Consider the following 14,755-nt stretch of genomic DNA (forward strand, 5'->3'; position numbering starts at 1 on the left):
TTTTGCAATTTCTTCCAACTCCAAAACTCTTGATCAAACCGAAATATTGCAGCAAAGATCCTTATATCCTAAGTTTCAAAACATGCATAAAACATTCAACAAAAATATAATTCTCAAAAACAAAAAACTTTTTAGTAAAAAGATCCAAACTTTTTGACTAAAATACAGACTCTTGAATCTCAAGATTTGACCTCTTTCGAAAAATTTCCAAGAACTCCCAAAAATCTAAAACTTTCTTCTAACATGATCATAACACATTAACATGCTTTGAATCAACACATAAAAGTCACCAAAAAGCACAAAAACTCACTTGAAGTACTCGGGTCCAACACTTGCTTTGATCAAACACATGATCCGAGGCATACCATGATGAGATCTTCAAACCAAAACATCATGTGGTTTAAAAATGTGTCCTAAAGTAAGTCTAAGCATTAAACTTAAAATCACATGGATAAAACTAAACCAAAATATGGATCTAGTCAAAAAAATTCAAAATGCATAAAAATTCATATCTTTGAAAATAACATCAAATAAATATATCAAAGCCATTGGAGTAAGAATAGACCACAAAAGATCCAAACTTTCTTAAGATAGTAACTATTTTTCCTCTTATAGTTTCTAACCTTTTAGATCTAAGAGAATATTTCATCAAATGCTTTAATCATGCAACTAATCTCCAACAAAAAAGGTACGCAAGGAAACTAGACTTAAATAAAAACAACTGTAATGAAGGAATCTTTGTGAGAAACTACTTACAATGGTTCGAAAAATGGCACTCCAAAAGACTCAGAAAACTGCTTGAGAGAGCTTCTAAGTGTTCTCTCCAAGAACGGAAATGAAAAAGGGTGGAGTGAAACGATGACTTGCATGCCTAATACACATCTAAAAGGGGAAGTATGGGCTTGAGTGACACCTTGATGGATGGTGATTAGGTCACAGAAAGGTGCAAATAGTGAGGGGCAATGGGTTGTTGTTGCTGCGGTGTAGAAGGCAGGTAGTGAGGTGAATTTTCGTCTCACATCAAGGGATATTTGGGGTTGCCATGGTTAGAGGTTGGTCTGCCATGGGTGGGGGGAAACTTCCTCAAGAAACATTGCCAAGGTGGCCAGAATTGGTGGGCCTTAAAAAAGTGGGTTTCATTTGAGGTTTTATGAGAGTTTGGTTAGGGTTTGAGATTCTATTGAGCCCAAATCTAATTTTTCTTGGCCCAATTAAAATTTCAGGGTTTAAAGGGTTGGATAATGACTTCATAACATGCATTTGAGGAATTAATAGCATGTGAAAGTGATTTTATCAAGTGATTAAACACAATACTAGAAATCAGATCAAATAGGGTTTGGAGGCCAACTAGGGCTTAAGGAAACCGTTTAGGGTGTCGGTTTCAACCAAAATTTTGGGGATTCAAATAGATTCCAACCATTTAGGATTTTACAAGTGTTGAAACCCTCTTTGGTTTGGCACAATTTGGATGATTGGATGGAATAGGGTTTTGCTTAAGTGGCATGATCTCACACCTTGATTTACTTCACAATTTATCTCATGGTTCTTCTTAGTGCCAAGTGTCCAATACTATTCACCAAGTGTAGCTAAGATCTTACCAAGTGTCCAAATAAAACTTCTCGAACCTAATTTTGACACTCCACACTATGATTCTAAAAACACTGCACTAGGTACAACTATCTAGGTTACTATTCACTCCAGAAAAGTCAAAAATAAATTTTACACTGAAAAATCCTAAACATAGATACTAAACTAACTTTGAAATTCTTGTATCAAAATTCAACCCCGAAATGCCTCAGAATAAACAAAATGTGTTTTCGAACAAGCGTTTCATCTTAAAGCTGAAAATGAGATTATTGTTCCATAAATCCTAAATAATCAAGTGAGTCTAATGGCGCAGACCATATGACATCCTGACAAGTCTTACTATCTCAAATAAATAAAATCGCGCTTCTAACACCATAGTGAGTGGCAACACTAACTATGCTGACAGACTAAAACCTGAGCGATTGGTCAATTCGTGAAAACTTATGGAATTTCACGAGGTTTCTAAAACCTAAAGAAATTTCACCATTGAATTTCTAGCGGGATGTTACATCCTCCCCTGCTAAAAAAATATTTTGCCCCCGAAATTGATGTAAGTACTAACAATCAATAATACTAAGGAGAAGACGCTGCTTACCAAACCTATATCCATCACTGGACGTATCATCGTTGGTCGGTGCTGGTGGTGGAGCGTCGATGTCCATCGACATGTCGTGCTTGGGTAAGAAGTAGAATACAATTGTCGTCTGGATCATACATCACGTTATGCACTGGGCCAAGGTGTTGCTTGACCTCTTCATCATCGTCACTATCTGGCACTCGACCTTTTACCAGCAACATCCACAGTGAGTCAATGACCTAGATGAGCTTGACGTTATGAGCTCAGCATTAGTAGCTGCGGCGCGCTCCTCTACTACTTCGCTGGACTCAGCTTGGTCCCATGCCATCTGTGCCTTTAAATTGTCCCGGTCTAACCACGTAGTCTGGTGCAAAGGCTAGTAACGTTCTTCATGAGTAACGCCTTCCTCTTGTATCTCACATCATTACTATCGATATCTAATATGTGCATGCAGTGGTGCTCTTGGCGTTCCATCTTCTGCCAATAGGCAGTTAACTGCCTATTTAGCTCGACAAGTTGCCTCCTACAATGTTCTTCTCGCATCTCGCGCACTTGCTGTGCAAAAAGGGTTGATTTTTGGGCAGTCTTGAGCTCTCATGCCATGGAATTGATTTGCATATCAATTTCCTTCTCCCAATTCCCTCATATTCTAATACACAAGCTCTTAACATATCTTCCAAAATTTGAATCATCCTTTCTGTTTGCCCATCTGTTTAAGGATGGTATGCATTACTGAACTTCAAACTAGTGCCCATCGAATTCAGCAAACTTTGCTAGAATCATGATGTAAAACTGGGTCTCTATCCATCACAATCGTCTTAGGCACTCCATGCAATCTGACAATCTCTGCTATATAAATTCTCTTCAATCTCTCTAGAAAATTTGTATTCTTGATGGGTATGAAGTGAGCACTTTTCATCAGACGATCAACTATCACCCAAATAGTAATATTTCCGGCTGAGGTTCTTGGAAAACCCACCTACAAAATGCATCAAGATATCTTCCCACTTCCATTACAGGATTGGTAGTGACTGCAATTCACTTGCAGGCTTCTAGTGTTCCGCTTTAACTAATCTGCAGACAGAACACTTGTTCACAAATTCTGCTATATCCTTCTTCATTCCTTCCCACCAGAAATGCTGCTTCAAATCCTGGTACATCTTCGTACCACTGGGTTGAGTAGTGTAAGGTGTGTTATAAGCTTCCTTCAACACCTTTTCCTTTAACTCTTGATCTACTAGGATTACTCTTCGATTCTTGTAATATAGAGTCCCATCTTCTCTGATACTAAAGTCATTTGGTCCTTCTGACTTCTCGATTTTCCTAATGACTTCCGAAAGCATATTGTCTTTCTTTTGATGGTCTTTCAATTCTTCCCAATCCAATGAAATGAGCTCTTGAACTGCAGTTATAACGACTTCTTGACTACGCTTCACGATCAACAATTTTCTCATACTGTGTAAGAGGGAACTTACTTCTAATGATGGAACAGAACAATCTTCTGATCTACTCTTGCGACTCAAAGCATCGGCTACGATGTTGGCCTTTCCAGGGTAGTACTTGATGTAGCACTAATAGTCGCTAATCAATTCTAGCCATCTTCTCTGCCTCATATTAATAGGTGGCATTAAAATAATATGTTGTTTCTTCTGAGATATATACTCCTGATCATCATAATCAGACTTCAGCTAAGTCCATACCACCATATTAACTCATGTCATTACCATATTTCAAGATCAATACAAATCAATAACCAAAAACCTCAAGCTTGTACCAAAATCATGCTTTCAAGAATATACTTCATAAAACTCAATTCAACTTCAGTTTAATGCTTAAAATCAATGCTTAACATGTTGATTTCACTTCCAATAAAAATATTACGAGCGATCTACTCACCAAACCAAATTTTTGATGCACACAGGAACCGAATCTCCATGGGTGCTTAGGTTAACTTCTCGGTTTCACTCTTTCTCAAAGGATCTATGGACACTTTGCTCACAAGAACTTGTATTATACTTGGTGATGTCGTGGGATGAAGAGAGGAAGGGAGTGTGAGGTTATAAGGCTGGTTTGCAGAAGTAAAATGAAGATGGACTTGGAGATGTTCTCGGTGACTTGAAGTGTTTGCATCATTTCAAGTAGGTGTGCAGCTGTGTGTATGATTAATTATTACCCTAAGGACAATGACCAAGTGAGTGGAAGCGGTGTAGAAGCTTTAGATTCACATGTGGAGTCAGATGGGATTTCAATTTCCCAGATAAAACCAGATTCAATTGGCCGATTTTGGCTCCAAACCATGTCCAACCATTCTCAATTTTGACCCTTTCATTCTATGAACTTTGTGCTCTTTCTGGTGTTGTCATATGGTGTTGTCATAGTGACTTCCCAATATGAAGGGAAGTGAGTGAATGGTGGATACATGGTGATCGTTTGCAGGAAAATAAAGAGAGAGTTTGAGTGGGGTACTTCAACCAAGAAGAGCACATGACCTCCATCACCTTAATCAATTTGGACAAGTGTAGGGTGTTAGATTTGGTTATCATAACAGTGTCTTGGAAATCATTTCCAAACCTAAGGGTTAGCTCAAGAGGCGTGGGAGAGAGACTGAGTTGATGCAGAAAAGATGAGAAAGCAATGATATACTCGGCTAGGGCTGCAAAGATTTTGGTCCCGACCAGCAAAACCGACCGAATTCGGTCCCAAAATATGTGGATCGATGAAATTCAGTTCAATCCCGGGGTCCCAAAATATTTTTTTAAATATTTTTAATAATTTAATATATTATTTTTATACAGTAATTATATAAGTTGATAATGTAATTATCAAGGCATTATCGCGGGAGGTTTGTGAGATTCATGGGATCTTTTACCATGCATTCAGTTGGTCACCAGATTTTAATGAGGATGGAGAGCCTTCTAGGGTCCGGGTATGGGTTTCTTTGCCGGGTCTCCCTCCAAACTTTTATCAAGAAGCTTTCTTGAATATACTGATGGCACCCATTGGAACTTTCATCCATCGTGATAATCCAACTCGGTGCGCAACAAGAACGGATGGTGCAAGATTATGTGTGGAAGTTGATGCTGCAAAACCTCCGCTGTCTCATTTCTCGATTGGAGCGCTTGGGCTACCTTCCAGTCGAAAGCAGGAAATTATCTATGAAACGCTCCCGGCATACTGCTCTTCTTGTAATATGCAGGGTCATAACGCACAGACTTGTAATCCTGGGAAAGTTGGTAAGATTGTGGGAAGAAAAGTGAATAAAAAGGTCATTTAGAGACAAAGATGCTGATAAATGATCAGGGGGTAGAACAAAATGATGATAATGTGGAAATACCCCCGTTGGTTATTGTGGAAAATACTGCTGTTGTTGAAAATTTTATAAGGATGGAACACGAAACAGAGGATGCTGGGGTGGAAAAGGTAACGGAAATAGCAGTTGTAGATCAGGTGCAGTTGGTTTCTGAGAATGAAGATTTGTCAATGCAGTTGGTAGATCAAATGGTGCAGTTGGTATCTGAGAAGGATGAACAACCGATGCAGAGGATAGAATTAATTCCTCCCGTGATTAATAATGTGGTGCAATTGATGTCTCTTGATGAAACAGAGGCTGATACAGAATTAGTGTAAAATGTTGATGACCCAGATTGTGCTAGGAATGTTACGGGTGCGTGTCATGTGGAGCTTTCTATGGATGTGAACTAGAATTTGCCTGCAGAACAGATTGCTGTTAATGGTCTAATAATAGAGAAGAAACATTCAGTGGTGGAAGAGAAATCTCATGAGGAAGTTGATGAAGAAATTCTGTTGGATGAGAATTATTTTTCGGAACAGGAACTAGAACAGCAGCCAGAGGTTTTTTCACAAGCGAAAGTGTATTTTACTGAATCTGAGGTGAATGAAGGTAAAAAGAGGTACAACAAAAAGAAGTTTATTAAAATGCGTAGTTCTTCTCGGTTTCTAGCCCGAAATTCTAATATTGCTTAATGATTGATTCCATCTTGGTATGGAATATTAGAGGGGTTGGGACCTCTAGAAACAGATTAAAGACGTTAGTGGGAAGATATAATCCGAAAATTGTTGCTCTTTTAGAACCTTTTCAAAATTTAGATGGTGCTCGTAAATTGGCTAGAAGTCTAAATTTTGATAAGGTTATTTCTAATGAGGTGGAAGGGGGGAAAAGATGGATTTTGTGGAGTAGTATTTATAAGGTGCAAGTTGTCAGGATGGGTATGCAATTTATTTCAGTTGTTGTAGAGAATGGTGCGGAGAAATTTTTGATTCGTGTGATTTATGCCAAATGTTCCTGGGCGAAGAGATGCTACCTATGGGAAGAACTCAACATTAATCAGTTGGGTTTAGATCCTTGTGCTGTTGTGGGGGATTTTAATATTATCTAGAATGATTCGGAAATGAGAAGAGGAAGACCTCGGCCTAATGTTGCTATGGATGATTTTAATGATTGGATTCATCAAGGGGGTCTTATGGAAATGGCTATGAAAGGGGGTAGTTTCTCTTGGTGTAATGGGCAGTCGGGTTTGGCCCGTTCGTGGGCTCGGCTTGATCGTGCTCTAATGGATAGTTCATTCAGTAATTTGTTCCCTAACACTATTTGCTCTTATTTGTCTAGATCTACTTCAGATCATGCCCCCATGGTCATTGAGTTCAAGAAAGATCCGTTTTCCTATGGGCCATCTCCATTTCGTTTTCAACAAATGTGAGTGGATCATCCTGGTTTCCTGGATTGTGTTCGAGATGCTTGGAGTTTACAGATGGTAGGTTCTCCAATCTTGTGTTTAAGTAAGAAATTAAAACATACTAAGGTGATGCTTCGGGAATGGAATAAAAGAGTATTTGGCCACACTCAAGGGCGTATTGAGGCCCTTGAAAAACAGGTTGAGGTGATTGAGCTACAGCTTCAATCAAATTGGGAGGTTAACTTGGAGAGAGATCTTCATGAGGCAGTCTCAAATCTAGCTGGTTGGAGACATCGGGAAGAGATGAGATTGGCTCAAATGGCTAAGCTTAAATGGAAGTTGGAGGGTGATAGTAACTCAAAATTTTTTCATGCTTGTCTTGCCAATAAGAGAAGGAAGAGGGTGCTGGAAATGAGATCGAATGGGGTAACTTATGAGAGCCCAGAGAGTATACACCAAGGGGCAGTGGAATTTTTTCATAATTCACTTCGAGGAGAGCCACCCATAGAGCAATCTAGTCTGGAAGGACTCATTGATCCGGTCATACTAGAGGAGGAAAATGTTTTTTTGCTTAGGCCGCCTACTTTAGAGGAAGTGTATGATGCCTTATCTTCCATTCCTAATCAAAGCTCTCCGGGTCCTGATGGGTTTGGATCGGGTTTCTATAAAAATTGTTGGGAGGTGGTTATGGTTGATGTTTGGAAGGCAGTTGTGGAATTCTTTATGACCAAGGATCTTCCCAAATTTTTCATGGCCTCATATTTGGTTCTTATACCAAAGATGGAGTCACCGACAGGTTTTGATAAGTTTCGTCCTATCAGTATTTGTTCAGTGTTTTATAAAATTTTCTCCAAGATTATTGTCTCTCGATTAACTGGTATTTTACCTCGCTTGATTTCTTCTGAGCAAGGTGCCTTTATTCCTGGAAGGAGTATTTTTGAGAACATTACCTCACTCAGGAGTCGGTGCAGTCTATCAATAAAAGAATACATGGGGGTAATATTCTGTTAAAAGTGGATATGGCGAAAGCTTATGATCGGGTGGATTGAGGATTCTTGATAACTGTTTTGCGAAGGTTTGGCTTCTCATCTCAATTTTGTGAGTTGATTTATTCATGTATATCTAGCCCTTGGTATTCTGTCATGATGAATGACACTGTTAAGGGTTTCTTTCCGGGTGGTCGAGGTCTCCGTCAAGGTGATCCTCTATCTCCTTATTTGTTTATCATTCAACAAGAGGTCCTTTCCCGTTTGATCCATAGGAGTGTGCAAGAGAATGAGTTTGGCCTTTTCTCTCAGGCCTGAGGTACGCCTATTATCTCTCATTTGATGTATGCTGATGATGTCATGGTTTTTATTAATGGAAGTCAAAGATCGGTGCAGGTTCTTCAACAAATTTTGATTAAATATGAGAGGTGGTCAGGACAAACTATTAATGTTCAGAAATCTGCTTTGTATTGTTCTAATAAAATTCCAAATCAGCATAAGCAGTGGATTTTACGTCAGACGGGCTTTATGGAAGGGACTTTCCCTTTCAAATATCTAAGTGTGCCAATAATTCGAGGGCGGTTGAAACAGGCTCATCTAGAAGACATGGTGAATAAAGTAAGGCAAAAGATTAGTGGATGGAAGATGAGGCTTCTTTCTTCGGGAGGAAAACTTGTTCTTTTGAGGCATGTTATTTCTAGTATGAATATCCATCTACTTGCTGTTTTACAGGTACCTCAAGTTACTATTGCCAAGATTCATAGATTGATGAGCTCTTTTTTTTTGGGTGAAACTGATGGGCGGAACAAAAAAAAAAATGGTTGGTTTGGAATAAGATTTGTAAGCCTGTGGAAGAAGGAGGACTTGGGTTACGAAGCCTTGAAGACGTTCAGAAAGCCTTGCATATGCGTTTTGCTTGGAACCTTTTTCAAGGTAATTCTTTATGGGCTAATTTTTTCAAAGCCAAATATGTTGGAACCCGACCGTGGTCGCATATAGATAATAAAAAAGGTTCTCGATTTTGGAGAATGGTTGCTAATTGTATTCCGTTGTTTCTAAATAATTCTAAATGAAAGATTAGAGAGGGTGATCTTTTTTTCTGGTATGACAAATGGAGGGATAATGGTCCATTGATTAATGAGATGATTGTTATGGGTTCTCCCCTTTTGATAGTTAAAGATTGTAGGTTATTGGATATTTGGGATGTGGAGTTATTGGAGGAGTTGGTAGGGCAAGATAAGGTGGATGAGATAGTAATTGCTTTAGCTGGACCGAAGAATGGGAATGATGTTCTAATTTGAACTCCTACGGATACAGGTATGTTCTCTACAAAATCTGCATGGAATTGTATTCGTATTAGAGGTAATTCTATGGATTGGCATGCATGGATTTGGCATAAGAATCTCCCTTTAAAAATGTCTATCCATTTTTGGAGGTCATGGTTTATGGCCTTGAGTGTGGATGATAGATTACGTCGCATTGGTATTCTGCTTGTATCTAAATGTGATTGTTGCAATCCTGGTCATATTGAAGATATTAATCATGTGCTTTTTAAGGGTGAATTTCCACACAGAGTGTGGTCTTTTTTTGGAACTCTTATTGGCATACCTCTTGGTAGAACTTGAAAACAGAATGTTGAGATTTGGTTTAGGCGTGCTAGCTCTTCCTCACAGGTGGGCTTTATTGTTGGCATCATTCCCATTATTGTTACTTGCAAGTGGAGATGTCTTGCTAGAATGGAAGGTATTTTGGAATTGCATAATTCTGTTGTTCATTCTATTTGTGGGTGGTTAGGGTCTCTCTCACAGGTGGCTAAGCAAAAGAAGAATTTATCTTGTCGTGATGGCTTGATACTGGAAGCCTTGTGGATAATTCTGGTGGTTCCGAAAGCTCCATGTTGTAGAGTGGTGAGGTGGGATAAACCCCCATTTGGGTGGTTTAAATTGAATACAGATGGTAGTAGTATTGGTAATCCTGGTTCTTGTGGCATTGGCGGGGTTATTCGGTATGCTTCTGGTAGGATGGTTCAGGCTTATACTTCTCATATTGGTTTTGGTTCTAATAATAAGGTGGAGCTTATAGCTCTCCTTCATGGGTTGAGAAGATGTAAATCGTTGAATATCTCAAATGTGATAGTTGAAATGGATTCTATGGTAGTTATCTCTTGGTGGCTTAGAGGGAGATGTGGAGTGTGGTACCTTGAGGATTTCTGGGAGGAAATTGTTGATTTAGCTTGCATGGTTCAATGTCGGTTTCAGCATGTCTTCCGTGAAGGTAATAGGGTAGCGGATTGGTTAGCTAAGGTGGGGGCTTCAGGTTCTGATTGGGATTTTTTTAGTAGTTATAATTTGCCTCGGCTTCTTAGAGGTCTGTTTCGTTTGGATTTTTTGGGTTTTCCTTCGTTGAGATGTTTGTAAAACTTGTTTTTGTTTGGGTTTCTGGTGGGTATAGTTATAGTTTTGGTTCTTTTCTTGGTTGTGGGTCGGTTCCATGGTTCTTTCTTGTCACTATGGTATTCCTCCACCATAAGTGAGGGCTTTTTTAATAAATGTTGGGAGGGGTCACTATTGGACATGTTACTTCCTGCTCTTCTTAAAAAAAAAAACATGAATAATCTATGTACACTAAAATAATTTGATATTCATTAACCATATATAAAATGTATGACATTATTAATAATTATGCATACTAAAAAGTAAAGTCTATGTTAGTAAGTATTGACTATCAATATCATAAATATAATTATAGTCAAATATTTTTTTAATGAGTTAGTTCCATAATTTACTTAATTTTAATTTAGTCATTTAAATATTTTTTTAATTTATTTAAAATAATAATAAAATAATTAGACGGGACCAAACAGACTGACTAGACCGAACCGGACCGATAGCTACTGATCTTGTCTAGTCTCTATGGATGTTTGGTCTGGTCCGGTCCAAAGAAAATGATGGGTCCATTGAGGGACTGGACTGATTTACAGCCCTATACTCGACTGCTCATGTACCCTTACCTAGATGCACTTGCTTGACTATTAAATGATCATGGATGAGCTACACCTAATAGGTCTGAAATGTGCTGATCTGGATTGGTGAGAGAGATCTATGTTTTTTAAGGAAAATATTACATGGAGTGGTTGGCAGCCCAAGTCCGTATCTTGTTGTGTTTTCACGGTGACAAAAGTGAATGATAAGTGACACGGCTTAATGAGATGCTTGACACGGCTTAATGAGATGTTTCTCTAAGATTCTTAGGGCTGTAAACGTGTTCTAATCTCATGATGGGGTGAAACTTGGCAGAAAAAATAAACACTAGGGGCGCGTGGTACTAGGAGCTCAACAACTCCATGTGCTAGTGTGATCTGTTATCTTAGATTAGCAAAGATAAGACAAGAATCTAAAGCAAGCCTGGTCTCCAAGTTTTGCTAATCTTGGCCCCAAGTTCCCTTGAAGTTGAGCCTAAAGGTGGGCCTTACTTTGGGCTTCAAGTTCCAATATGTTGGGCCTCACCTTGGGCCTCTAATGCTTACTAAGTTGGGCCTCACATTTTGCCTTTTCTTAATAAGCTGGAACTTCCAAGTTCAACTAGATTTGTGCCCTTACCTTACCCATCTAGCCTCCATAAATTGGTCAGAACCAATAACATGCCCATGAGGTGGCAAGTCCTCATCATGCCACGTGTCATCATCTCATTGGCCACTTGGCATCACATTTTCACAAAGAATTTTTTATTGCTCTGTAAATCTCCAAAAATTCTAATTAGAGCAATGGTAGAAGTCATTTTGTAGAATTATGATCCTATGTGACTCAATTATATCCAATAAGTTTGGTTCTCTTAAAGATCATAAGCCTTCATATTTTTACCTAATTCATATTACCCTTGTCCTTTGGTCCAAGATCTTGTCACAAGAATCCTTTGGATCTTGTATTCTAGTGGGGGTATGACACTTGACTTGCTCATTCATCTCTTGTACGATCTCTGGGCCAATCATTCTAGCCTCCCCCATTTCATCTCAACATAAAGGCAATCTACGTTTTCTCCCTTATAGAGCCTCGCAAGGGGCCATCTAAATGGTTGCCTGGTAACTATTGTTGTAGGCAAACTCAATGAGTGGGACATGAATTTTTCAAGAACTCTTAATTTCCAACACACACGAGCTTAGCATGTCTTCCAATGTCTAGATTGTCCTTTCCACCATCCGTTCGTCTAGGATGGTATGCACTACTGAATCTTAGTTTAGTGCACATCGCCATTTGTGAACTATTCCAAAAATGAGACGTAAACACTAGGTCTTGATCGGACACTATGGTCTTGGGTACTCTGTGGAGTCTCACTATCTCCCTTATATACAACCGAGTTAGCTTGGTCAACGTATCGGTGCTTGTAACCGATAACAAGTGGGCAAGGCACTCTTGGTTAGTCTATTCACGATTACCCAAATCGCATCTTTACCACTTGGGCTTCAGGATAATCTGACCACAAAGTCCAGAACTATGTCCTCCCACTTCCACTTTGGAATGGGTAAGGGTTGTATGTAACACCCCCACTGTAAATTCTCAGTCGGTTTCGGCCTTTACTCTCCTACAAGTGGCACATTTCTTGATGAAATGGGCAATATCTCGTTTCATTCCTTCCCGCTAGAAACCTTCTTGAGCTCCTGATACATATTTGTTGCTTTAGAATGTACCGAATATGGTGATGAATGAGCTTCGACTAGTATCCTTTCCAAGATTTTCAAATTAGACGGAACTACTCTTGGCCCTCTATATAACAAAGCTCCATCCACACCATAGGTGGGGATGGATCCAGTTGGATTCATCGTCTTCGGCATCAACGTAGTGCTTGATTTGGCTAGATTCAGTTGCATTTGTCGTATTCGACACTGGAGATTTTTCAACAGTCACCGATTACCCCTCAGGGTGGTGGTTGCCACCTACGAGTGGCTACCACCTTGAGCAATGGCTAAATTAATTGATTTTGTGATTATTACGACAGTTTCATTCAGTGGCTGCTAAAACTATGTATAGAGGTTGTCTTAAAAATAACTAGCATTAGAATTTTCAAGAGTTTAAGATTTATATTTTAGGTTCTAGACTTTTTCTAAAAATATACATAATCCGGTACTGTGGCTGAGCTCATTGTAAAAATATAATAATATTGTGACGATGGTTTATGATTGGAGATGTAAAACTAGGTGCAAAAAGGGGATTTTACACTACATTTTAATATCTAACAGCTGCTCCCAACAGAACTGTTTACTTTGTCATTGAGACCCTCACCTTCAATAGCCAATCAAAGAACACCTTAAGGAATGAACACTATTATTAAGGGGTGGTTAATTCTATCACAATTTATTATTCATCTCCAACAACGATATGTAATAAAATATATAAAATTTCAGCAAGAAACTAACCTATCTCTTGGAGAGATAGCACTGCATCCAGTTAAATTTCATATAGAAAATGCGCACTGAATAAAAACAGACCAATGAGATTTTACAAACTATTTCAAGTACTATGTTAGGGCGTGATCTGTAATTTTATATTGTAGTAAATTATATTTTCGATATTATTTTTAATTAGCTCCAATGAAATTATGAGACATAATATGGTGGAAGGAAAATACGTAATGATGTAAACATGAAATAGACGTCATCTATCTGTTGATGGCCGAAATTATTGCAATTTTAGTCAATGATCTTTTAAAAATGATTGACTAATCCTATGCACGGACGTCAGAGGGTTGTCACATTACGATCGATTAGCCATCAGAATCTATAACATGGAGATAATGACATAAATATGTTGCTCATTTTTCTTGAATCAAAATCAACTTATCTTGGAAAACATGGATCCTGACATTGAATTAAATAGTCATATTGTTTTCCGAAACTTTCTCCTTATCCGAACATAGGAAGTCGTCCCTCCTTTTGATTGTTGCGTTTTAGGTGTCTTTTTCCTGTCACCCTCTGTCGAGATGTCTGGTTTTGAGAGGGTCTAGCTGCTATATATATATATATATATATATATATATATATATATATAATATCGATCAAAGCCATCTCTATATATACTGATACTTACGTGAATGAATGTTGGTGAGGAGTCTTTGTCAAATTCATGTAGTCTTCAGATAAAGATAACTCTTTTGATAATTCCGATTGGGTCACTGCATGCGTGTTTCTTCCATAATTCCGATTGGTTACATATATGCATATGTCACTCTTTTTTACAGCCGAATTGCTTGTAATAAGCCAAATGAGTAAAAACAACTTATCGCCATTGTACACGTACGCCCTAGTTTTTTTTTTTTTTAATTTGTTTTCTTTGGGGTTGAAATTTTGTTTCTGGTAGTTGGAATAGGATAGAACACTCCCAATACTTAACATGTGATATATCATAATATAATGATACCTTCCCTTGATCAAGGTGGAGGAATATGGAGTATAACATTATGATTAGGGTTTTGTGTAAATGTGGTTCTAGAGTCCAGTGTGTTGTGTTGATGGTAAGAGGCTTATTCTCGTGATTTGAAAGACAAAAATTTATGAACTCAAAGTTATTATGAACAATATGAATGATTAAAAGATGAGATTCACGCCCATTATCCATGCCTACCTACTTGTTTCATACAACTCTATCCTTCAAACTACAACTCGAGTTTTTCTTAATGACGTCCGCACGTACGTGTTGTTCTTCGCCATCTATGCCTCTCTTATGGAGAGGAGACTCCTCAATGGCTATGGGATACCGATATAGCTAACCTCTAATCTTCCATCCTTTCTCTTCTACAACCAAAAAAAAAAAAAAACGAAATACTCAATTCCAACCAATATTGGGTTATTTACACAGGGGATGGAAAAATTACAGAAAACCGAACAATTATACAATATCTTCCTCATGTAATTTGTTGGG

The 14,755-nt window shown here is 38.4% G+C and overlaps 1 protein-coding gene across 1 annotated transcript; it reads right to left on the minus strand.

Annotated features, from left to right (window-relative positions):
* Positions 1 to 2,924: 2,924 nt before the first annotated feature.
* On the minus strand, positions 2,925 to 3,618 carry LOC108986602. The gene is made up of 2 exons (XM_018959274.1): positions 3,247 to 3,618; positions 2,925 to 3,143 (listed from the first exon to the last, which is right to left on the minus strand). The coding sequence occupies exons 1-2, from the start codon at positions 3,616 to 3,618 to the stop codon at positions 2,925 to 2,927; spliced, it is 591 nt and encodes a 196-aa protein (XP_018814819.1).
* Positions 3,619 to 14,755: the final 11,137 nt, after the last annotated feature.

The sequence above is a fragment of the Juglans regia genome, chromosome 7, assembly GCF_001411555.2.
Source record: "Juglans regia cultivar Chandler chromosome 7, Walnut 2.0, whole genome shotgun sequence".
Taxonomy (NCBI): Eukaryota; Viridiplantae; Streptophyta; class Magnoliopsida; order Fagales; family Juglandaceae; genus Juglans; species Juglans regia.